Source organism: Ranitomeya variabilis, chromosome 3, assembly GCF_051348905.1.
Source record: "Ranitomeya variabilis isolate aRanVar5 chromosome 3, aRanVar5.hap1, whole genome shotgun sequence".
Classification (NCBI taxonomy): domain Eukaryota; kingdom Metazoa; phylum Chordata; class Amphibia; order Anura; family Dendrobatidae; genus Ranitomeya; species Ranitomeya variabilis.
Genome location: NC_135234.1, coordinates 709,738,878 through 709,765,416, shown reverse-complemented (window position 1 = coordinate 709,765,416; position 26,539 = coordinate 709,738,878). Strand labels below are relative to the sequence as shown.

The 26,539-nt window shown below is 46.4% G+C and overlaps 2 protein-coding genes and 2 non-coding genes across 4 annotated transcripts in view; 2 read left to right on the top strand and 2 right to left on the bottom strand.

Annotated features, from left to right (window-relative positions):
- The window catches only part of USPL1 (ubiquitin specific peptidase like 1), a 131,754-nt gene extending 121,580 nt beyond the window's left edge, over positions 1–10,174 (top strand). The window contains exons 12-13 of the mRNA XM_077299255.1: positions 2,783–2,937; positions 5,275–10,174. Of these exons, the coding sequence (XP_077155370.1) occupies positions 2,783–2,937; positions 5,275–6,860 (1,741 nt within the window). The 3' untranslated portion in view covers positions 6,861–10,174. The remainder of the gene's footprint in view (positions 1–2,782; positions 2,938–5,274) is intronic.
- Positions 10,175–14,347: 4,173 nt separating this feature from the next.
- TRNAV-AAC (transfer RNA valine (anticodon AAC)) lies at positions 14,348–14,420 on the bottom strand. The gene has a single exon. It is a non-coding gene; the product is annotated as a tRNA-Val (tRNA).
- Positions 14,421–15,303: 883 nt separating this feature from the next.
- On the bottom strand, positions 15,304–15,375 carry TRNAE-UUC (transfer RNA glutamic acid (anticodon UUC)). Its single transcript has one exon. It is a non-coding gene; the product is annotated as a tRNA-Glu (tRNA).
- Positions 15,376–25,943: 10,568 nt separating this feature from the next.
- ALOX5AP (arachidonate 5-lipoxygenase activating protein) overlaps positions 25,944–26,539 on the top strand; it is a 34,324-nt gene continuing 33,728 nt past the window's right edge. The window contains exon 1 of the mRNA XM_077298269.1: positions 25,944–26,102. Within this exon, the coding sequence (XP_077154384.1) occupies positions 26,033–26,102 (70 nt within the window). The 5' untranslated portion in view covers positions 25,944–26,032. The remainder of the gene's footprint in view (positions 26,103–26,539) is intronic.

Genomic DNA, 26,539 nt, shown 5'->3' with positions numbered 1-26,539 from the left:
TATATGATATATAGTTGGATCATCCTATTGTTAACTGACGGGGAGACTTTAGTTGGGGATTCCAAGATTTCCTCCCATTCCTCTCCCAGTGTATCAGGCAGAAGCCGTCCCCATTTCCCCTTGATTGAATCTATGGTGGATCCCTCACCCATGGATAACAGATAGGTATACAAAGAGGAGATAAGTCCCTGGGGACCCTGCGAGTTGAGGATACCTATTAACGGTAAATCTGAGATAGCTCGACCCGCACCCACACTCCGCATATGTGACTGAAAGGCTGACCTTAGTTGCAAGTAACGGAAAAACTGTGATTTTGGTATATTATAGGTATTTTGTAACTGTTCAAAGGAAACAAAATTCCCCTGATTATGTAGATTTCCTACCGTGAGGACACCATATGATATCCAAAATTCAGTGGATGGGTGACCCAGTAATACCGGAAAATAACCATTATTCCACAATGGCATTTCAGCTGCTATATCAGCAAATCCCGTTACCTTTTTAATTTGCCTCCATATTGATCGTGTCAGCCGAAGTAAAGGTAGTAAATGAGGAACAGTAGTTCTCTCCATCTCCAAAAATCCTAGTGGACAATCAATTTTGGCTGAGTATATAATATGGTTTTCAGAGTTAGGCAGAGTTTTCCCGGGCATCCACATATTCAACATTTTAGCCTGACCAGCAAGGTAATATAGGTAGAAGTCTGGCAGGGCCGCCCCACCCCCTTGTTTGGGTCTTTGCAGGGTGGATAACTTAAGTTTAGGCCTAGCCTTTCCCCATATGAAAGATGTAATAAGGGAGTTTAGGGTTGTAAAAAAGAATTTAGGTATTATAACCGCACTGTGTTGAAAACAGTAGCTCAGCTTTGGGAGCAATATCATCTTTATGAGGTTAATACGTCCAGCCACAGATAGTGGTAGTTTGTCCCAGGTAGCAAATTTGGATTTAACCACATCTAGTAACGGAAATATATTAAGATGTAAGTCTAGATGACTACTTTGGGACATATGTATTCCTAAATATTTAAACTTGGAAACAATGGGTAGTAGTGAGAGGGTTTCAAGGCAGGGTATTGGAGCATGGGAGAGAGGCATAAGGGGACTTTTTGATGGACATCTCTTAGGAGAACGTGTTGCACTCAGGCTGCTTCCCTGTTGTAACAGTAGCGCTCCTCTACTTTTTTTTTTCCCCTGCGCTCTCGTGCTGTTCTCCGGAGCTACCACTTCTGGCTTTTTCTCTAGCCATCCTGTCTATCACTAATGCCCTAGTGTCTGAACTCTCGCCTTTGTGGACAAAGCAGATTAGAAAATGTTACTTCACGGGCAGTTAATGATTGGCGTGCATCATTTTTACATATCAATCACATCTGCTAATTTGCTACAATTTTCAGAAAAATTGCAACTTTTGTTATGCAAATGTTAAAAACTTTGATTAGCAGAGTAACTATAAAAAAAAGCAAAAACTAGTGCACGTTACTATATATTTGAAAGGCATGTAAAGTGGTGCCATGCAGAGGCAAGCCTGATGGTAGAAAAATTTTAATCGACAATGTGGTTTCTGGATCGCTAGCCCATGCTTTTGAAAGAAGGCAAGAAGTGTTAAAGGGGACCTTGCCTCCGAAAATGCTATTTAGCAGTAGGTAAAGGGTTTATCTGCAGATAACATAGTACGGCAGCCCCACTGAAAGTAAGGTTGGGGTCACGAGCATATATTCTCTTGTGTCAGAAAATTGGATCAGTTATGTTAGGCCCCTTTCACACATCAGTTTTTTGCCATCAGTCGCAATCCATCAAATTGGCGACTGATGCCGCCAGATCCGTTTTTTTTTTTTTCTCATAGACTTGTATTGGTGACGGATGGCTTCACGTTTCATCCGTCGTTTGCTGGATCCGTCGAAAATTATTTGTCCAGCGGCGGGAGACAACGGACAAAGTAACGTTTTTTTGTGTACGTCGAAAAAACGGACAGCGACGGATCTGTTGCCGTCCGTCGTTTGCTAGAATGGAAGCCTATGGCGCCGGATCCGTCAAATGACGGAATTCGGCAACGGATTCCGTTTTGTTTTTTCTTAACTGAGCATGCTCCGATCCAAATAGCCAGATTCACTAGGCGGATCTGTCCAAAAAAACAGATCCGTCACATCAGTTTTTCACAATCTGCGATGGATCCGTCAAACCAACGGATTGTGACTGACGGCAAAAAACTGATGTGTGAAAGAATGAGAGAATCGCAGCACAAGTGCGGAGAAGATGGGGAAATTAATTTCTCGATTGTCTGTGTGCGTACATCAGACTGCACTCAAATTACATGTGAGTGCAGTCTGATGTTTCACTCGCACCCATAGACTTGTATGGGTGAGTGCAATCCAATTCTCTGAGCCAATCGTAGTATGCCGCGATTTGTTTTCTTATACCGAATCGACGTGAGAATTTAATCGCAGATCTGCCCTGCCCCATTGTTTTAACACTGGGCCAAGTGCTGTCCGATAAAGCATCAGAGAGCACTCAGCCTTGTTATACGCCAGTGAGTGATCCCTAAGCCAGTGGCTCCTGGGGAGCCCCCTAAACCATGCAGGACATAGATATCATGAAAGGTTCATACTAGAGTACATTATACTTTGTCTGTTTTCAAACCTCTCACTGAATAATGCCCCATTGGGGGGGAAAGGAAATTCTCTTCTCCGACGATGTGAACTCGAGTCTATAGAATAAGAGATATAAAATAGTGATGCTGCAACACAGTTATTCTTACATTTTCATTATTTTATTTTATTTTTTTGTAGGTTGAATTCGCTATTCATGGTTCACTTTGTGGATGGATCGCCGACCAATGATCTGGACAAATATTCATTTCAGTTTCAAGGCCATTTATATGAAGTGAAGGCCGTAATTAAGTATAAGAATAATCACTTCACTTCTTGGGTGTTAAATACTGACGGTGAGTGTCAGAGGATGAGAAAAAAAAAAAAAAAATCAGCATTCTGTTTTTTTCTGTTCGTATAAAAAAACAAGCAAAGGTAAACTCCTGCTTAATAACCACGGGTGTACGCCTGTATATGTATATATGTGTATATGTGTGTGTGTGTATATATATATATATATATTAACCACGGGTGTACACCTGTGTGTGTATATACACGCACATTTTTTTTTATTTTTTTTTTTTGTGCCTACGTTGACGTAGTGTGGACTGCTACCTTTCAGGTGTACTCCCATGGGCATGGTTATTTTCCAGGAGTTTAGATTGCTTTAGGGCATGCAACCCCTTGTGTATTGTCCTCGTTGCCCGTTTACTTGCCTTATGTGTTTGGGTCGGGAACAATCACACATGTCTAACAACTGATGGCAACATTTCTAAGGTTTCTGAAACGGGAAACATATATATCTTGGTACCGTGTTAGCCAGTGGATAGAAAAATATGTAGAATTGAGTCCTCTGTTGTTGATACCTTTTATGGCTAACTGAAAAGATGGTAACAAATTGCAAGCTTTCGAGACTACTCAGGTCTCTTCATCAGGCACAGACTAATAGAAATTCTGGAGAATCACATATTTATGCACAACACAGCACAGAAAAATGCCATAGACAAGACAGGTGATGTGAAGCAGAATTACCACTATGTGAGTGATAAACAGTTATGTCAATAAATATTGGAAGAGTTCATAGATAAGGAATGTTTTATTGTCCTCTGATTGGGGTCTGGTTCTCTGTTATGATGTCCCCACATGGTCTGAGGAGCAAATTCCTCAGTTGATGTAAAAAGACATAAATCCATGCGACACATTCATTCCTGCACTGAGTGTGTCAAAGGTCATCATCAGCTTATATTCCCAAACTCTTCTGACTCCCTGAGATTTGAAGTTACCTTTTAATACAAGTAATTCCATGTCCATAATGTTATGCTTGGGGAGACAGAAATGTATTGCCACAGGTAGATCCATTCTTTTTTCTCTTATTGTATGGCGGTGAGAATTCATCCTTGTCCTCAGTTTCTGCCCTGTCTCCCCCACATACAGACCCCCAGTTGGACATTTAGAACAAATAATTAGGTACACCACATTAGAAGTGACGCAGCTGAAAATACCTGGGATCGTGTAGTCCTGATGTGAATTGGGGATCTTTATCTTGTCCGTGGTCATTATGAATGGACAGGTTTTACATTTTTTCTGGTTGCAAGGAAAGGTTCCTGCAGCTGTTGGAGAGGACAGCGAGCTTCTGACAATGAGGCTTCTTAGATTTGGGGGCTGCCTAAAACACAGTAGTGGGGGGTCTGGGAAAATGGATTGTAATCGGGCATCTTTTTGTAGTAAAGGTTGTAATTTCCGTGCAGCTCCCCTTAGCACCTCCAGATTTGGATTGTAGGTAACTACTAGAGGTACCCGGATATTTTCTTCTTTAGCTTTTTAATATAGCAGGTGATTCCTTGATATTCTGGTGGCTCTGGTGATCTGGTTTTCAATTGTTCTTGGATGGTAGCCCTGATTCAAAAATGTCTTTCTGAAGCGACCAAGGTGTTTGTCTCTATCCATGGGGTTGGAACATATACGATTGTATCTGATGGCTTGACTGTAGACAATAGTTTTTTATGTGTTTTGGGTGGAAACTGTCCCATTTAAGGTATGTTGGACGGTCGATTGATTAATGATACAGGGATGTTTCTATCTCATTGTTCTTCAGCTTAATGATGGTGTCCAGAAAGTTAATTTGCTGGAGTAGTTGAGTGTTAAGTTGATGGTGGGATGAAATTGATTAAACTGTTCATAGAACGTCTTCAGCTGTGGCTCAGACTCGTCCAGATGAATAAAATATCATCAATGTAGTAGGCCTGAGGCCTGATGGGACATGAGGACAAAAAGTCGCTTTCAAGCTTGGCCATGAAAAGATTTGCATACTGTGGAGCCATTTTACTTCCCATTGCTGTGCCAGTCTCCTGTAGATAGATAGTAAAACATTCCTTATCTATGAACTCTTCCAATATTTATGGACATAACTGTTTATCACTCACATAATGGTAATTCTGCTTCACATCACCTGTCTTGTCTATGGCATTTTTCTGTGCTGTATTGTGCATAAATATGTGATTCTTCAGAATTTCTATTATTCTATGCCTGATGAAGAGACCAGAATAGTCTCGAAAGCTTGTAATTTGTTACCATCTTTTCAGTTAGCCATTAAAAGGTATCAACCACCACTGAGGACTCTCAATTCTACATGTTTTTCTAAGGTTTCTGAAAACATTCATTTTTATTTTTTTGCCCTTTTTTTTTTCTTTTAGGTTCCTGGCTTGAATCAGACGGCCTTCGAGGTTCATTCTGCAGAAGATACCGTAAAATTAACGTACGAGCTGATGCCATTCATATTGTCATTTGGGAGAGAAGTGGTGGAAAGTCATTTGAGGAGAATGTGCAGTTTGGTGCGGTAGAGCAAGCTTCAGAGCTTAATTCAGCCAAAATCTCCACCACGTCTGAAGATCCTAGCTTCTCTTCAGTGGGGACTGCTGAGCGTTCCCGACAGGTTGCTCCTACGGTGCCGTCCGTTGATTTAAACACATCCGATCCCCTTGCAGGAATGGAAGGTTATGCCGATGATGACGTGATAACACTGACGCTAGTTGCGATACCCACTGATGTAAATGGCTCCCCTGTTGATACTGCTGATAATCGTCAGTTAACTGATACTTGCAGGTCTAACAAGGACCCTAGTCAAGGGGAAGGGACTAGCACTGCTGTCCTTGAAATGTCATCTAATGTGCAACCAGAGGTTAAAGAAGATACTACACTTACATCACCTGTCTCCTCGGACTTGAATGCGGAGACTGCCTCCGTTAAGAGTTGTAGTGTTGAGGAAAGTCCTATGATACAAAGCCCCTTAAATCCAGAAGGTGAAGCCATTGCAACCAGTGCACCCTCTCGGCAGCCCTACAACCACGAGAAGAGCATAGCTGGCAACTGGATGAGTCGATTAATGAGAAAAAATAATTCTGCTCTAAATTCTGATCTACTTACTGCAAATGGGAAAATGCAATCACTCAAAGCTCATCCTCCACTAAAGACAACGGATTCAAGCGATGCTCCCAAGAAAGCTCAGAACTTTAATGGCTTCCTAGGCCGATCGACAAGTAAAACTGATTTTTTGGCATCTACTATATTTCCATCTCAAATTGCAAATAAACCAACCCTTAATGTTCTGAATGAAAAGGGAGCAGTAGTAGCCAACCCGTTGGCAATGTCTGCAGCTTCAGATTTTAAGACACCTGGCAGCAATGGCTTAGATTATAGCAAAATAATAAAAGAAGGGAGCTCATCCAGTGAGGATAAAATTCGTAGGCTGAGACTGAAGTTATTGAAAAAGCTAAAAGCCAAGAAAAATGAGCTGGCTACATTAGAAAAGTTAGCAAAAAAGCCAGAGAGTGGCCCCACTGGAGCCCAAGCTAATGGTGTTCCCCATGGCGGCTTTAATCGGAAGGATCATCTACGAGGCGTTTTACAGGAGCTTCAGGAGCACATAGACAATGCCGATAATGAATCTGTATGCACCATGAGCTCATGCACTTCTTTATGTAGTAGTCCTGGAGATGCCGAGTTCTTCAACGAACTTTTCTCACCATCTCCTGCTGACGGCCAACCAAATGACAGCAGGTATCTGGAGATGTTAGCCGATGGCTGTGGAATATCGGCAGATGGCCACTTACATGAGGGAAGTGGTGGCGTCCTGCATTCTGCCTCGGGAAGTAATTCCTGCCCTACAGTTAGCAAGCTGAACTCTTCTGCTGTAGATGGCTCCTTAAACCAGATGTCAGGCTCTGCTGTAGCAGTTCTGGGTGAAGACAATGACTATTTTGATTTTGATGATTATTTCTAGGACATTATTTCTTGTTCACACAGTGCACTAATGCCGCTGTTTTTCAGGGTCTAAAACTAAACGGAATCCTAGTGGCGGATAAAGGTTTTAGGGTTCCTCTGATCAACTAGGTCTCCACCTGATCAGTGAGGAGGCCACCACGTTTGAAGAAGAAAAAGAATGTATAGAGGAGCTTCCATATGCACTGATCTTCGTTAGTGATGAGCAAATCGTGCTCAGATAATGTTATCCGAGCATGCTTGGGTGCTAACCGAGTGACTTCTGCATGTTCGAAAAATATGTTCTAGTCCGCTACAGCTGCAACACATGCAGGGATTGTCTAGCAAACAGGAAACCCATGCATTTGTGGTGGCTGTCGAACAGGAAGGAGACATGCAGCCACGGGGACTCAAACTTATTTTTTGAGCACGCCCAAGACGCTTGGTTAGCACCTGAGCATAAATAACACCTTATCCGAGCACATTCGCTCATTACCAATCTCAGTCCCTTCCAAGGGAGTTCCAAAAATGGCCGGGCAAGCGTGTTTCCATAGCTGCACCCTTATGGCATATCACGTCAATGACAAACACTTAAGGGGTTTCTCCTCTTCACCTAGAACATGAAATTCTCTTCAAGGCTGGGTCATCTATCCATAAGTAAAATTGTGACCTGCATACTTCCTTCATATTTCCTTATGAAAATGAGGTAGGGTTAAATGGCTCGTCCTGCTCCACTCTTCCGCATTGCGAGGAGAGCTGGGTAGGCGGCATCATGTGTACGGATACTTGTCGGGATGCGTGCATAATTGGCAGGTATCATGTACCTTTCTCATTCATTAGGGTGGAACAGATGTTTGATACATCCCCCGTGCACACGCGTCTTCTCAGGTATCTCTAGACGTGGTCACCTGCACTCGCCACCTGCTGGGGAGGTTAGCCGCACAGGACGAACACTTAGAAATTTGTTCAATCGGTGCATGAATGTTTCCCTCAAAAGCTGCAGAAATGCTTCAATTTTACTACACCTGACAAGTGGCTGGAAGGCGCCATGGAGCCCTAGCCTAGTAATCCTCTTTTAAACGGCCTGTCCACTTTTTGGATACTTTTTTTTTCCTCTTAAATGCTTATAATTGGGGCTAAAACCCTTTTTTTTTTAAATTGGGTTTCTTTAAAACTTTTGCACCATTTGCCTCTTATAGCCGCTGTATTACACTGTCTATTGCCGGCTGCAGAATGAGAGATTGGTGGTCGGCCACATTATCTCTACTTTATCAGATGTGTTGGGGACAGGATTTGTGGCACTGACTATTATGTTGTCTCGCTCTTGTTAGTGCAACTTTCCTCACAGACTGCACAGATCTCCAGTCCACACAATGGCTGCTGGTGGAGGAGGAACATGGGACCAGTCCTGTCCACCAGTCTCCGCCAATAGAAAACCTCACATGAGAAAGCTGCTTTTTCTATTGGAGGAGACTTTTGGACAGGACTGGTCCCATGTTCCTCCTCCACCAGCAGCCATTGTGTGGACTGGAGATCTGTGCAGTCTGTGAGGAGGAGGAGAACTGGTCATCCTTATAATAGTAAGAGCCACAAATCTTGTCCCCCCAAGATAAAGGAGAGCAGATGTGGCCGACCTCATTAACGTATTCTTCAGCCGGCAGCACAAGGTATAATACAGCCGCTACAGGAGGCAAAATTTTTAATGAAACCCAATTGTAAAATTGATTTTTAGCCCCAATTGCAGGCACTAAGAAAAAAAAATGTCCCCAAAGGTGAACAACCCCTGTAACTGAGCTGTGTGGTCCTGCCATGAGTGTGATTTTACCAGTATGAAGGGATTAGAGATGAGCGAACATCGTCGGCTGCCTCCCTTATTCGGCAAGCTATAGAGCTTACCGGAGAAGCTGCATCGGGAACCCGGATACCTGGAGCGCTCCGGCTGATCAGCTGTCCGGCGCTGCATGTGTTGCGGCTGTGTGACGATCACTTCTTACCAGCTCTCCATATATGTGCTGTGATTGTCACACAGGCGCGACACATGCTGCGCCGAACAGCTCGGGAGCGCTCCAGGTATCCGGGTTCCCAGTGCAGCTTCTCCGGTAAGCTCTATAGCTTGCTGACTGAGGAGGGAGCTGACAATGTTTGCTCATCTTTAGTAGGGATTGCATCCATACTGCTCCGTGCATCTGTTCTTGGTCATCTCTTCTGCACTTTATAGGTTGCAGTCTACCCCACAATAGATCAGTGGAAAGTGTCCTTACAGGAAGAACAACTCTCCTCGTGTGTCAGAAAAGAATCAATGCAAATCAGATTTTTTACTTTTGAGAGCTTTTCACCCTTGCACCTTATCGTTTGACAGTGCGCTTCTAACTGATGTGTCCAGAAATGACGTAACTCCTCTGCAGCCAGCGGTAATGCTCCAGGCACGTCGGGGTATGTTCCCACCTAGTGTCACAGGACCGGTTAACTAGATCTCACTCCCGCTCTCCGGAAATCCACCTGCGTTGCAGATCTGAGATCCCGCATGGCACCTTACGCTGCAGATGGCGGTGCGGCCGTCACCTTTCACAACGTATTGGGAGGAATATGCATAAAATACAAGCCAAAGGCACAGCATTACTTACCACACAGTGAAATAAATCTTCTAGTTTTTTTTTTTTATGGTGCGGAAAACTGCACTGTACGAACATGCACTTAGTGAACTAAATGTTCCCACTGTAGGTCCAGGTGGTGCCGTGTAATTATTTGCATTTAGTTGTGGCAGCATTTTTAGGGTTTCGGATTTTTTTTTTTAAACTCATCCCACATTTACATTATTGGTACTGAGTGCCTGACTGCGACCCAGCACAAATCCCAGAAGGTGTGAGCCCGGCCTTCTTGTGACATGTGATTGTTGCTCCTCCATATTATCCATTCACTGTGTCGCACGATTGCTTCCCCATCATCATCGGCGCGGTCTGTACATTTCCTGACTTGACTTGAAAATTTGTATATTTTATTTGTTTGGCGACTTTTCTTTTTGTGATGGACTTTCTGCTCTATTAATGTGTAAATTATTACTGCGTCTTTGTTTTATTTGTAAATAAAATACAATTTAAATAAATACAATTTGCGATTTTCTATAATAAACAGTAGAAAAATGAATAAATGATGATGACGCATCCATGAGTTACATCACTTGTATGGATATCTTAATGAGTCGGGATGGTTTACATTTATAAAGGGGCCCACAATCACTGACCGGTAACTCCAAAGTGGTGCAAATGGTCATCTGTGCTTCCATTCTATGTATTGAGAGCAAGGATATGTGTGAACATGTATTTAATATATTATACACACACAAACATGTTATATTTATATATCTTTTTGTTTTGGATTTGCATACAGTGACAAATTCATGAACTTGAAGGGGCTTTCTACTTTTGGCCAAGCAATCCCCAAAATATTGCAGGGATGGTCAATAGCAAAGCCAGGTCAGTGATTGGCTGCAGTGGTGATGCGCGTTCTCTCTGAGATTTCACCGCTGCAGCCAAACAGCAAGAGACTCGAGCAGCATTGGCGAGCCAGGGAATGCAAGTACTATCTCGCTTTATTTTACGTTCCTGTAAAATAAAAACCAACCTGTCATTTTATCATTGTCGTCATCCGGTTGCCTTTTTCGGCGAGATGCGCTCACGCCGACTGTTCGCTTTAAGGGGACGATCAGCCGACGAAATGCTCACTTGGCGACTGGTCACTGCCATGTTTAAACCAATGATCATGGGTTGCCTCTAACACCCTAAAAATTGGTGGAGCGAAGGTTCATAAAGGGCTTTAATGGGAATTAAATGATCTATTGTTAAAAAGTACATTTAGCATAAAAACTTGGTCTAAAGTTTTTAACGTTGCGTTATTTTCGTGTTTTGGTTTTTTTTGCGGTTTTTCGCTATAAAAACGCATACATTATGCATCCCATCATTTAGAATGCATTCCGCAATTTTTGTGCATGATGCATTTTTTTCCACGAAAAAAACGCATCACGGTAAAAAACGCAGCATGTTCATTAATTTTGCGGATTTTTCGCGTTTTTCACGCTATTGAATGCATTGGGCAGCTCCGGAAATAAACACATGCGGATTTCTTGCAGAAAATGTCCGGTTTAGCTCAGGAAATTTCTGCAAGAAATCCTGAACGTGTGCTCATAGCCTTAGAACAATGCCTTTTAACCAAAAATATATACCCCAGATATACCGACAGGATAGGTTATCAATAGGCAGGAGTGTGGGGCCCCATCCGATCAGGTGGTACTTGCATCGGCGGTGGCTGGATGTGGGGACAGATACGTTAAGACCGCCATTGTTCAGAGGTCTTGAGATGGGCTGGAGATGTGAGCCATTGATCTGCTATTGATGACAATACTGTATGCCTGGACAAAGCCTTTAATTTTCCATTTCACTGTTAAAACCAACTGTGAACATTTTTTTTTTTTCTTTAACATACAACTTTTACTAAAAAGGAACGTGTCATCAGCTTTGTGCTGTCCGAGCCATGAGCCTGGCTGTCAGGAATGCATCACTATAAAATGTACAGAATTTCAGAGAGCGTAGTTTGAAAATCTGGGAGGGGATTCTGATGCAGGGCCCCGCTGGCTTTTCCCTGCCCTGCTCCAGTTCACTACCATGTGTCTATCTACATTCATAAGGAGAGACCTGGCAATGAGCTGGATGTGTGGGAGTCGCTGAGGCGGCATCATACCGTGTGAGGGGTCACTGAGACGGCATCATACTGTGTGTGGGGGAATCACTGAGGCGGCATCATACCATGTGTGGGAGAGTCACTGAGGCGGCATCATACCATGTGTGGGGACACTGAGGCAGCATCATACCGTGTGTGGGGGAATCACTGAGACGGCATCATACCGTGCGTGGGGGAATCACTGAGGCGGCATCATACCGTGTGTGGGGGAATCACTGAGGCGGCATCATACCGTGTGGGGGGGAATCACTGAGACGGCATCATACTGTGTGTGGGGGAATCACTGAGACGGCATCATACTGTGTGTGGGGGAATCACTGAGGCGGCATCATACCGTGTGTGGGAGAATCACTGAGGCGGCATCATACCATGTGTGGGAGAGTCACTGAGGCGGCATCATACCATGTGTGGGGACACTGAGGCAGCATCATACCGTGTGTGGGGGAATCACTGAGACGGCATCATACCGTGCGTGGGGGAATCACTGAGGCGGCATCATACCGTGTGTGGGGGAATCACTGAGGCGGCATCATACCGTGTGGGGGGGAATCACTGAGACGGCATCATACTGTGTGTGGGGGAATCACTGAGACGGCATCATACTGTGTGTGGGGGAATCACTGAGGCGGCATCATACCGTGTGTGGGAGAATCACTGAGGCGGCATCATACCATGTGTGGGAGAGTCACTGAGGCGGCATCATACCATGTGTGGGGACACTGAGGCAGCATCATACCGTGTGTGGGGGAATCACTGAGACGGCATCATACCGTGCGTGGGGGAATCACTGAGGCGGCATCATACCGTGTGTGGGGGAATCACTGAGGCGGCATCATACCGTGTGTGGGGGAATCACTGAGACGGCATCATACTGTGTGTGGGGGAATCACTGAGACGGCATCATACTGTGTGTGGGGGAATCACTGAGGCGGCATCATACCATGTGTGGGAGAATCACTGAGGCGGCATCATACCATGTGTGGGCACACTGAGGCAGCATCATACCGTGTGTGGGGGAATCACTGAGGCGGCATCATACCGTGTGTGGGGGAATCACTGAGGCGGCATCATACCGTGTGTGGGGACACTGAGGCAGCATCATACCGTGTGTGGGAGAATCACTGAGGCGGCATCATACCGTGTGTGGGAGAATCACTGAGGCGGCATACCGTGTGTGGGGGAATCACTGAGGCGGCATACCGTGTGAGGGGTCACTGAGGCGGCATAATACTGTGTGGGGGAATCACTGAGGCGGCATCATACCATGTGTGGGGACACTGAGGCGGCATCATACTGTGTGTGGGGGAATCACTGAGGCAGCATCATACCGTGTGTGGGGACTGTTGTGAATTCCATTCTTGGACTCCCTCCTGTGGTCATGAATGGTACTTTGGTGAGTTCTGTTCTTGGACTCCCTCTGGTGGCTTTGAGTGGAACTGCTGGTCCTTGAGGTTGGCTTGCTCAGCTGCCCTCGTTTATTTCTATGCTGGCTTTCCTATTTAACTCCACTCAGATCGTTACTTCATGCCAGCTGTCAATGTCTCAGTATTGGTTCAGATCTCTCTTGGACTTCTCAGATGACCTGTCTACTCCAGCAGAAGCTAAGTTCCTGCTAGTTCATTTGTTGTTACTGCTTCTTGAATATATTTCCTAGTATTGCTTTTTCCAGTCCAGCTTGCTATCATGATATTTCCTTGCTAGCTGGAAGCTCTGGGGTGCAGAGTTGCACCTCCACACCGTGAGTCGGTGTGGAGGTCTTTTGCATACTCTGCGTGGGTTTTGTAGTTTTTTGTGCTGACCGCATAGTTCCCTTTTCTATCCTCTGACTATTTAGTGAAGACTGGCCTCCTTTGCTAAAACCTGTTTCATTCCTGTGTTTGTGACTTTCCTCTAAACTCACAGTCAATAATCGGAGATTACATAGTGGCAGCTGTAGCTTCGCCCTCGGCACTGATTGACGCTGGCTTTGCATTGGAGCGGGCTGTCAATCAGGGCTGGGTACGGTTACAGCCGCCGGGGGTACGGTTACAGCCGTCACTATGTATTCTCAGACCGGAAAGCTGCCGGGAAGAATAAGGGTATGATTCCACTGTCAGGATGGCCGGCGGTATTGCTGCAGCGGCGAAGCCGCTCGGCGCTAAGCCCCGCCCCCTTTCTGAGACGCGATCATGCCGGATGTGTTAACTCTTCACATCCGGGATGATTGCTCTCTCCCATAGCGCTCTGTGTTATGCCTTGCGGGGACGCTGCGTCCCCGCAAGGTGTACGGACATGCTGCGATCTGAAAAGACGCGCAGCATGTCCGGAGTCGCAGGGAAGACTGATGCGGGTTTCCACGCATAGTGGAGACGGGATTTCATAAAATCCCCTCCACTATGCTGGAACATCTGGACGCTGCGTGTTTGACGCTGCAGCTCTGCGCAGCGTCAAACAAGCAGCGTTTTCTGACCGTAGAAACATACCCTGAAAGTCCTTTTCTCCCCGCAGCGTTCGGTTACGCGCAGGCATCGTGGGTGTGTTCGTAATGTTATTAATCCCCCAGATTAACCCCATATCTGATGGTTAATAGTGTTTTGGCTGGTGCCAGGTTCCCTTTAGCGCTGCAATACACAGGGGCAAAGTACCTGCCACAGTACAGGTCCAGCTCCCTGTGGACCCATCAGCCCTCACTGATATCTCCTATTCTTTCTCAGCTTTGTACACGATCTTACATCAATGAGTGAGAAATAAATTTAACAGTATAAAATATAACTCGAAGAAAGAAAATGGAAAAAGTGTTTCCGCCCGGTTTCGAACCGGGGACCTTTCGCGTGTTAGGCGAACGTGATAACCACTACACTACGGAAACTGCTTCCTAGCTTTGGTGTTTTCTTTCCCTTAAGATAGAGCCACACACTGGCTCACAGTATAGTGCAAGCACAGAGACTGCGGCTGTGATATGTGCTGATGATCTATGCAAAATCATAGTCATCTATTACAGGACAATAAATCTACATGAATATTACTGTACAGTGATGTCACTGGCCGGGTTCCGCCGCAGTCAGGGTGGGGGGAGTGCACACAAAACAAAAATCTGCGTCCCTGGGTGGGCTCGAACCACCAACCTTTCGGTTAACAGCCGAACGCGCTAACCGATTGCGCCACAGAGACTGCGTCGATTCCTGCTTCTGAAATCCTGCACAGAATGCTGCAGTCCTGCCGCTGTCTGACCTCAACCTAATCACTGAGCAGAGTCCTGGTGCCTCTGTGTAACGCCAGAGGTAATGCGCGCACACCAGTCATCTCAGTCATGTTGTATCGCTGTATAACATCTTCTTTATGCCTAAAACAAGTGGTAATGAGATAATAAACACAGATCACAGACTTAACTAATCATACAATAATATATTATACTAGATTGTTGCCCGATTCTAACGCATCAGGTATTCTAGAATATGCATGTCCCCGTAGTATATGGACAATGATGATTCCAGAATTCGCGGCACTGTGCCCGTCGCTGATTGGTCGAGGCAACCTTTATGACATCATCGTCGCCATGGCAACCATTATGACATCTACGTCGATACTGTGCCCGTCGCTGATTGGGCGAGGCCTGGCGGCCTCGACCAATCAGAGACGCGGGATTTCCAGGACAGACAGAAAAACCCTTAGACAATTATATATATAGATAATATAATAACTAATAATATATCATATAATACAATATAATAGAACAAAGTCAAAAGTGAAACTTCCCATACCGGGAGTCGAACCCGGGCCGCCTGGGTGAAAACCAGGAATCCTAACCGCTAGACCATATGGGAGGCTGCTGAGTGCTGAGAACTTGTCACACAGTACATGAGTGAGAGTGCAGCTGTAGAGATCTATCCCTCAGAAGAGACCTATCACACAGCAGAGACATCACACAGCAGAGACATCACACAGCAGAGATCTGTCACACAGCAGAGACATCACACAGCAGAGACCTATCACACAGCAGAGACCTATCACACAGCAGAGACCTATCACACAGCAGAGATCTATCACACAGCAGAGATCTATCACACAGCAGAGATCTATCATACAGCAGAGACATCACACAGCAGAGATCTGTCACACAGCAGAGACATCACACAGCACAGACCTATCACACAGCAGAGACATCACACAGCAGAGACATCACACAGCAGAGATCTGTCACACAGCAGAGACATCACACAGCAGAGACCTATCACACAGCAGAGACCTATCACACAGCAGTGATCTATCAAACAGCAGAGACCTATCACACAGCAGAGATCTATCACACAGCAGAGATCTATCATACAGCAGAGACATCACACAGCAGAGATCTGTCACACAGCAGAGACATCACACAGCACAGACCTGTCACACAGCAGAGACCTGTCACACAGCAGAGATCTATCACACAGTAGAGACCTGTCACACAGCAGAGACCTATCACACAGCAGAGACATCACACAGCAGAGATACATCACATCACACAGCAGAGACCTATCACACAGCAGAGACATCACACAGCAGAGATCTATCACACAGCAGAGACCTTTCACACAGCAGAGATCTGTCACACAGCACAATCACACTCACTATGTTGCGATGTGGCGCACCGTTTGATCCCCGTCGCGGCCATTGTTGCTTTGATAACAGCCTTAGGCCGGGGTCACACTTCTGTATTTTCTCAGCAGTGCCATCGCAGTGTGATCTACCGTAATTTTCTTGGCTGACAAGAAGATGAGAAAAAAATGTCTCCAGCATCTCCATTCTGCAGTCAGATGTCACCCGAGTGCAGTCTGATTTTTTTTCCATGGACTCACTGACTTGCATGGCCGCGTGCGATCAGAATATCTGATGCAATGAATTCCGCGATGTTTTCCTTGTACAGACTGTGTCCAGAGGAAATATCAGACATGTGCACGGCGCCATAGAATTAGAGTGGTCCGGGCGCGATGCAATGTTTTATCAGACTGAAAATACGTTCGTCGGCACCTGCCCTGACGGCCTCTGTTTTATGGGTCAGACCAGATGCAAATGATGGAAAAACAGGATGGAGCCGTTGTACTGCTGGATAACAGCCTGCGCCAAAGTAAGTGGAAAGCGAAGTGGAGCATTCAGCAGCACCCAGCAAAGGTGCCCCAGCCTGGGAGTGCAAGGGCAAAGGGGTGCTGGGGACGGGTGGGCATCAACAAGGCACTGTGCAGCTGAGATATTCAGATACATGATGAGGGCAGAACTTCTTACATTGTACACTTTGTCCCAGGTGGTGGGAAGCCTGAGGTCTGGAAGATTCCCTGCATGCTGTCCTATGGGCAAAAGGACCAGTTCGCCTGTAAAGACAAGTGTGAGACAATGAGCAGTGCTGCAGAGAGAAGCATGGCGGCTTATGGCTACCTGAGTGGTAATGAGCTGCCACTGAGTAAGCAAAGGTATACCACACCACAGGTGACTAGTGAAGAGACCACTCTAGTGTTCCCCTCCTGTCCTGCGCTCTGCTTCCTTCACCTCGGACCGCTGCCCTCCGTTGTTCTCCACGCCAGGTTTCAGGTTGCAGTTGCCCCGTGAGGCTCAGTGATGTCGCCTCCTTAATACTATTTAATGCCAATTAGGACTCACACCTTTGTCTAGTATTAGGACTTTAGTTTCCAGTCTTCGGAGTACGCCACCATTTGCGCTCCAGCTCTGATCTTGCACCTACAGCTCAGCAGGTTAACCCTCGTTTTGCCTTGTCTGCATTCGCCCTTGCACCTGTACTTTTAGTCCTGAGTCTTCTGTGCAGATACGTACTGGGGCTGACATTCAGCCCTGGCATTTGAAATCACACAGGCCCATGTTGTCCCCGTCCCCATGAACCAGATGGGATATATTACTAATATTACCCTGGATGGAGGAAAGGAAGATTTTCTACAAGACCAATATTTCTAATGATAACTGTGGCCTGCTGGGGTAAGTGACGGAGTCAGCAACTTTGTGCTCCATCACAACTCAAACAGTATGGGTATCTTGGGAACACCGATTCTGTTAACAACATAGCAGACAAGGCAGCCCATGGCCAGCAGGCCCTTATGGCATTTGCCAGAATTGCCAGATTGCCAGTCCGGCCCTGCTCCTGTGTGTGCCAAGTCATTGCTTTCCCATTGCTTCCTGCCTGCTGCGTTAACACCTGGCTGGGACTAGTGTGCCAACCTAGACATGTGAATCACCCCCAAGGGCAGTGGGGTACTCGATACCGGGTCCTGCGGTTCACATGGGGATGTTACGGTGGCTGACCCGGTCCGTGGCCCTGGAACGTCCGTATAAAAGGGAAAGGTCTTTAAGGGGAATGTTCGTGACGCCACCTGTGGTATTCGGTCAGGGTGACCGACGCTGCTTTAAGGGGTCCGCTGGGGTGATGTTATGGCAGCTAGATGGTATAACTTCCCACAGGTGAAGTATGTCCCCAGGGCTTCCCGGTGTGTAGATGGTGAATGATGAATGGCACAGTGAAGAACGAGGACACAGGGTTGCAGTCTCTTTACTTTTACTGAAGACTTCAGCATCCACAGTCCAGGGCATCAGATCACAGGGCAGGCAGAGTCCGGCTGGTTTGGAGGCAAGTCCAGAGTTCCCTTGTCCAGGTGGAAATCAGTAGCCTTCCCGTGCGCTGGGGTGGTGTAGTCCCTTACTGCCTATGGCTTCACATAAGGGTCTCACAGATGTGGTGTTTCGCTCTCTCTGTCCCCCAGATAGGATAGGACAAAACCCGTATGACTGGTGACTTGAGCCTGTTTATAGGGTGTCTTAGATAACCCGGCTCTGTAGGTGTCACCGTGCCTCCTGGGTGTATGTGCAGACAGGTAACCTGCAATTAGCTGTCCTGCCGGTCTCTGAAATAAGGCGTAGAGGTCCTTACTCCCTCGGTGTTCCGGCTACCAGGATTTTGCACCTCAGAAGGAGACAGCTTGAGCGGGGGCTGGTCCCCTTCTGGTATCCTCTCCCTTGCTTCGACTTCCTTCACATTCGCTGCAATACAGTTCAGCCTTTCAATGTCTCTTCCCAGGAGCTGCAGCTCTGAGGGCGTGCACAGCTCCTTTAACCCTCCATCCTCCTCAGACTCTGGTCTGGAACCTTTAACTCTCCCTACAGACTACCAGTTATTTATATATGTGGAGTGACCTAATAAATAAGGTCAGGAGCCCCTGATAGCCTGCAGTGTGAAATGTGTTGCATGTTTGTGATACCTGGATGCAGTTATCCTTCTTTGCCTCCAAACGTAGCATCACTCTCCCCAAGAGGAAAGCAATGCCACTGCGACGACCAGGACCCTGGGGCGCCGCACATGCGGCTCGGAGGAACCCCGAAGGGCTCCTATATCCTAGTTATCTTAAATGGACACTCTACAGCATGTCTGAGCCCTTTTCCAGGTTGTTCTGGATTCAAGCTGATTACGGTAATTTATAGTTATAAAGATTTATTATGACTCGCAATATGGTAATTTAGACCCCTGCTCTGTCTCTGCAGGGTGGTTTCTCTCCATAACTAGCTACCTTCCTGAATTTCATAAATTGAGACTTTGAAGAACCAAATTGTAAAGTGTCCTGTTTGCAAAACTCTTAGAAAGGATGTGTGCGGTCAGCAAAGCTCCGTCTTACCTAATCTTAACTGCCACAAACGGAAGTTTCCAAACCTCAAATGCATTTGTGAAACTTTTTTTCTTCCCAACTGCAACACGATTATTGTGTTTCCTTTAAGGTAAAGATGCCAGGACACTGCGTATACTCTGATTCTACAACTAATATCTCTCTAAGGCTGTATTCCCACGATGAGCTTTTGGTAAGTTTTTGATGTTGAAGATTTTCTGTACCATTTCTGCACCCATTGATTAAAATAGGTCACTTGCATTCTTCTAAAATACGCAGAGTAAACAACTTACCAAAAACTCATCGTGGGAACGTTACATAAGGGTTCGTGCAGAAGACCATATTTTCATCCGGAATTATGATCTGACAAAATTGTGGATCACACCCTGATCAATATTATTCTATGGGGCCGTGCACATGTCCTTGGTGACCGACGTTCTGCACCTCCATCATGCCTATTTGACACAAGTGAATTTGTTCGGTTAGGGCCGAAATACCTCTCGCAGCTGAGACCTCTGGTCCATGGATAGTTGTGGGTTGAATTCCGCATCCTCAATAGTCTTTCTGTCTCGGGCTTTTGCTGGGAAATCCATCAGTACATCACTCTTGCATTCGTTGGGAAGGCTACACTCAGGAAGGGTGCAGGCTTCCCTGTCATGGTGACCTTTCATCATGCTGACATAGAAAACCTTCTGCCCCTTCTCTGTGTGGTCAATGGTGACCACATAACTCACATCATTGACACACTGATGTGCAAGGTATGGGCCTTTCCTGGCCACCTGAAGCTTGTTCTGGGTCATTGGGACTAGAACACACACCATTACGCCCAGTTTGTACATCCCCGGGCGTTCCAGTCGTACCATAGCTTCTGGCTGTCCTGGGCCTGAACCATATTCTTATTTACCAGCCAAGTCATTGACTGCAATGTGTCAAGGAGCCACATGACATACTCGATTTCTGACACTTTGGGGGTGTTCAATTCCCATTCCCACCAGACCAAGAAGCCCCTGGACTCATCTGCAATACAGGAGCTCGAAGGGGGAGAGCCCTGATGAGGCCTGTGGTACCTCTCTTTAAACAAAGAGCAGGTGTGGGAGGTACAGCTCCCATTCGCGCTCATGGGACTCAACCAGCATCTTAATCTTCTGCTTAAGGGTACCATTGAATCGTACACACAAACCATTGGTCTGTGGGTGATACGAACTTGACACCAGGTGCTGCATGTGTTTTCCTACAGAGGGCTTGCATTACACAAGATTTGTAAGCATATCCCGGGGAAATCCTACTTCAGAAAATTTGGCCAAAAGGGCATCTGCCAGCTTTTTGGCCCTAATTGAGGACAGAGTCACTGCCTGTGAGTACTGGGTAGCATAACCTACTACAGTAAGGTTGAAATGTTCTCTAGAGGTTCTGGGGATGGCCAGCGGCCCAATGATGTCTGCAGCAATCCTCTGGAATGGCTCCTGTATCAACGTCAAAAGGAGCAGGCCTGACTTCGCCACTCTTTGACACATGACTTAGGAGCAGCAGTAGTTTGCAACATCTGTCCCCATTTTGGGCCAATAGAAGTGGTTGGACAGCTGGACCTTGTTTTTGCTGATATCCAAGTTTCCAGCTAATAGAATCTCATGGGCAATCTGCAACAACTCATCCCTAAACCAATAAGGCATGGCCAGCTGTCTTTCCCTCAGCCACTCCTGTTGGGGGTTACAGGGAACAGTCTCCAGATATAACCTCCCCCGGTCACAGAATTCCCTCTCCTTGTCGGACTTGGAGATGGGTGTCACGCTCTCGGGTCCATCTTCAGGTCCTTATGCAGCGCCCCAGGGTCCTGGTCGTTGCAGTAATGTCATTCCTCCACCAGGGGGAGTGATGTTACGTTTGAAGGCAATAAAGGAGATCTCTTTAGCAGGTATCACAAACCATGCAACACACTTCACACTCCAGTCCACCAGGGGGAGCTATGCTCCTATTTATTAGGGCACTCTTCACAATTAGGTAAAACTGGTGGGCTGGATAGGAAGTTAGGCAGAAGCTGACAGGGCTTCACCCAGGCAGTACCTGTCAGGCAGACAGAGGGAAAGGAGGAACATCGAATAGCTGCTGACAGGGTGGGTCCCTGACAGGGGTGGGATCCTGTCAGAGGTCTAGACAGAAGACAGCGTAGCTGCACCTGCCCGACGTGCGGCAGCGTCCTAAGAACGAAACAAGAACAGCGAATTGTATCGTAGAGGGTGAGAAACGAAGTCATAGCAAAAGGAGAGGAAACAAGAAGGAGTTCTGCCCTGCAAAAGGCTGCCTCCTTCTGAGGCGCAAGATCCGGTAGCCGGGCCACCGAGGGAGCAACTGTCTCCATGCCTTGCTCCAGAGACCGGCAGGACAGCTAATTCCACGTTACCTGCCCGACCTATACCCAGGAGGCACGGTGGCAACTTGTGGGGGCCGGGGCGTGCTGGAGTCCCTGTAAAAAGCCTCTGGCCACCCCGAGAAATGGCGGAGCCAGGTGCATGTGCAGCTGCCGACTTCAAGACAGCGAAGGTGACCTGCGAGTACCTGAACGTGATCCCGGGTTATCCCCACCGGCCAGAAGCGGATCCGAACCCACCGCAGCTGAAGGACCCGAACTTCTCAGAGCCGCCGGCGGGGGAGCAGAGTCAACCTATCCCGGACATGGAGCCAGCCGATGTGAAGCAATGGAAGTCGGAGCTGTGCCAGGAGGACGCCTTGGAAGAACCGCGGTCCGAGCCGCTGCCGACTCCAGTGTCCTCATCAGTGGAACAGATCGGCATTGGTGGTACCACATCAGACGCAGGTATGGAAAGCGCCCCTGCTCCCCCGACCGATCCTGCTCCCGTGACCGCTCCCCGTCCCGACAATGACCGATTCCTCTCTACTGAGCTGGTAGTGATAACCCCCGACACTATGGAGAAGCTGGTGCCTCCATTACCGACAACTATGGGGGAGCCATTGGATGTGAGCTCAGAGGGGGTGATCTTCCAATGGGATACCCCAAGGATTGGACCAGACGGGGCCAGACCAGAGGGCCTCAGCATTGCTGTGCTCACCTGGGAACAATATAAACAATGCTTAATTCTACACTGGAAAAAACGAAAAGAGACAGAACAAATTGACCCACCGCAAGTACAAAACCCAAAGACTGTACGCGGTAAGAAGGACTTGGTAAAACAGGGGACTGTCCTAGCCTTTCACTCGAAAAGGGGTTGGGGCTCCATACAAGAACCGGGACTGCCGACTGAAAACTTCTTTACCAGCTACAATGTGAAGACCCCGTTCCGCAACAGATGTGATGATCCACTACTATGTAAAGGGGACCAGGTGACCTACACTCGCCATTGGAGTGCGTAGGGATGGTGCGTTCGGAATGTCCAACGATGCGAGCCTACAGTGGCGCCCCCTGCTGCCCTGACTACGACTAACTCTGACCTGACAAATTCTACTACTATCACCACTGTGTGTATTATTGCCGCTACTGAACTTGCAACCAAAGCTGACATTCGAATCCAGACACCGGGTGACCTGACCGCACCTGAGAGACGAACCACCGATACTGACACCGCATCAGCCAAGAACAGGGAACCGGAGCTTTCCCGGTCAGGAGGTGCTCGCTACCGGCTGGTGTCTTGCAATTTACTGTAAAGATAAACCTTGGAGCCACGAAACTGTAAATAGTTATTTGTTTGCCTTCTACTGTTTTGCTGCTAGTACCCGACCAGGGTTGTTCTTAAAGGGATCCCTTCGTTTACCCGGGATCCCTATTGTTTTTTTTTTTGTTTGTTTTGTTTTTGCTTTTGTTCATCATTGTTTACAAAGACTGCCAAATCATGGACGGTGAATGGTTCACAAACTGTGTTGTAAATAGTTTGCACCTTCTTAAAGGTGCCCTTTACTGGTTTTACAAAAAGGAGAACTTTTTGAAGAGACTGTTCTTGAATACAGCGCAGAAGTTCTTGCCTTAAACGGACTTGCAGATAGAGAGTCTGCACTACCTCAAAGAGACTTGGTCTCCTCTTAAAGGGAATGTTCATGTGTTGCACATAAGTATAATGTTAGAATGTTGAGAATGTTGAATAGTAATGGATAGTGTGTAGTTATTTAAGAAATAATAGTAAATGTTTGATGATGTTACTAGAGATTGAGGACAGGAAAGAGTTGAAAGAAATTGAACCCGTAGGGGTTAGTGAGTCCTCCTGGAAACCATAGAGAGATGGTTGATTGATCTTATACTGTGAATAAAAATTGAGCTTATAGAAGAAAAGAGGCAGTAGCCAGGCGGTCCTGCATGTTCAAAGTCAGAGAAATAAAGACAAAGTTAATTTATATTTTAGAGTTTTATAGTAAGCCTTTAGTGGGTTCAGCTTATACACCCTTAAAGGAAAAGTTAAGTTATTGTTCAAAGTTTGCACTTAATAGATAGAATACCCGGCTGGGTAATGATGGTTATTTATAGGCGAGTTAGTCATGAGTGTTATTTAGAATCTTAAGCACTAAGTAAATATGTTTCCGTTTGTAACGTTCAAGTGTCCTTACCTCCCATAAAGGGAAGCACTGTTAAATTTACTTGTTTGTTGCATTTCAAAATTTTGTATGTCTTTTGCTAACATGTATTGTTGTTCTTCTTCCCAGTCCGGGAGTACTGGATTTAATCGGGGGGGAGTGCAGCACCCCAGAGTCCTGGTCGTTGCAGTGATGTCGCTCTGCAACTAAGGGGAGTGATGTTACGTCTGATTGCACTAAAGGAGTTCACCTGACCAGGTATCACAGTCACACATTACACTTCACACTCCGGCCACCAGGGAGAGCAAAGGGTTCTATGTATTAGGCCACTCCTCACACTCTGGTAAAACTGGGGACTGGATAGGAAGTTAGAGAGAAGCTGACTGGGTTTTGCCAAGGCAACATCCTGTGAGAGAGGGAGTTCCTGGGAAGATTCAGGGGGGTCTCTGTCAGGGCTGGGATCCTGACAGTGGCCTAGCGAAAAGGACAGATCGTTACAGAGCCACGCCTGCACCTGTTGCGGCGGCATCCTAAGAAAGGACACAAAGCGAGGTTTATTGTGGAGAAGTGAGAAACGAGATCACAGCACAAAGGAGAAAAGAACCAGTAGGAGTCGTGCCCTAAGACCGTGGCAACATCCTACTGAGGCGCATAGCCGGTGGCCGGAACGCCGAGGAAGTATTGGGCTCCAAGCATTACTTCAAACAGTGGCAGGACAGTTAACTCTAGGTTGGCTGTCTCACCTAAATCACCTAAGCAGACAACAGAGGCAATTGTGGGAGAGGGGCGACGCTAGGGTCCCAGAATAACTCCAGGCCTACCCCGTCATACGGGTGCATCCTAGCCATATCATCTGGGGGACGGAGAGAGAAAGAACATCAGAAACAGACACAACAGTTGTGAGGACTATCCCGTGGTGCTCAGCAGGGAGGTACTACAACACACAGGCGCTAGAAGGTAGGCACTGATTTCCACCTGCAAAGGGAACTCTGGATGTGCCTTCGGACCGGCCGGTCTCAGCCAGCCCTGTTGGCAGTGCTCTGGATTGCGGATTCCAAAGCCTTCAGTAAAGAGGTAAAGAAACTGCAACCCTGTGTCCTCATTATTCATCGCACCTTGCACCACGCACCATCATCCCACCTTTCATTGGACGCCTCTTAGCAGGGTCACAGACTGGGTCTAGCCACCGTGACAACCCCAGGACCGAGACAGAGGGACCCGGTACCGAGTACCCCGCGGCCCTGCGTCTGGGGGCGCTCCATATATATGTTGCCTAAAATACAAAGGAAATATGTAATATATTAACCCCTTCATGACCGGAGCTATTTTCGGTTTTGCGTTTTTGTTTTTCGCTCCCCTTCTTTCCAGAGCCATAACTTTTTTGTTTTTTTGGCCATGTGAGGGCTTGTTTTTTTGCGGGACGAGTTGTACTTTTGAACGACATCATTGGTTTTAGCATGTCGTGTACTTGAAAACAGGAAAAAAATTCCAAGTGCGGTGAAATTGCAAAAAAATGCAATCCCACCTTTGTTTTTTGTTTGGCTTTTTTGCTAGGTTCACTAAATGCTAAAACTGACCTGCCATTATGATTCTCCAGGTCATTACGAGTTCATAGACACCAAACATGTCTAGGTTCCTTTTTATCTAAGTGGTGAAAAAAAATTCCAACGTTTGCTAAAAAAAAAAAAAAAAAATTGCGCAATTTTCCGATACCCGTAGCATATTAATAAAATAGTCCTGGATAAACCCTTTAAATGCAACTGATAGTTCTGGTGCTACTGTTCTAATGAGCTTCAGCGTTCCAATAGCAGGAAGGGCTACAGCGACTGTGGAGTTCCCAGGAGAATACGCTAAACCAGACTGCGGCTGTGACCTTCTATGTGGGCAAGGCAGTGTTTGGATTGGCTAGTATCATAGAGGAGAAAAAGCATATGCCCACAGAGAAGTCCTCTGGAGGGAAAATTTGCATATCTTTTGCTCTTTATTACCATGGGTATAAATTTTGAATGGAGAGACATAGAATAAAAAAGGAAACCTCTTCTAGAATTAGTGGAGCAGCGACGATCGGAGGATGTGCTCATCCAGCGAAAGATCAATCCTCTAACCCTTTGAAGCCTGTATGGAGAAAACTTAGGAAATGTCAAATGTTCCACCTAATTTTTTTCATCATGAGTGTACAAGATAGTTCCGCCTGAGCCGAGATCCTTAATGATAAAGATAAGTAAATGAACTTCCTCTATTTCTTTTTCCTCTTCTAAAGCACTATCCGCGTCGCACAGTAAAGTATTGGCACTGATCTGTAAGACATCATCTGTATCTTTCTGCAAAAATGAATCAAGAAATCATCGGGAACATTGACCTCCTAGTAATTGTGACATTGATCAGCGTTATCCAGAACAGTAAGTAGACAGCGGACATGATGTGTGTAACTTCTCATCAGACTGGGAATGTTAAGTATGGTAGAATAGTCTGAGGAGATGTTATTGGGGCTATTAAAAACATGCCAAAATATTAGGTAGTGGCGTAAGTCCTAGTCAGAGGGTGCCGGTGGGTTTCTTATAATGTTTAGACTAGAGGATGTAATTGAAGTTATTCATCCAGTGCAAGGTGCTAAGTTACTTTCAAAGGGAACCTCCACCATTATCAGAGGGTCCTCCAATGGCCCAGGCTATAAATTGTGCTGGGATTTGCCCCCGTTTGGGAGTCACATGTGGGTGTGTGATAACCTGGTGTAGTCGGATCCGCTGTAGAAAACATCCTGCTCTCCTGAGTGAAGTTGATGAGTCCTGTCTGAGAACTGTGCATTGAGGCTATGTGGCTACAGGACATTTATGCT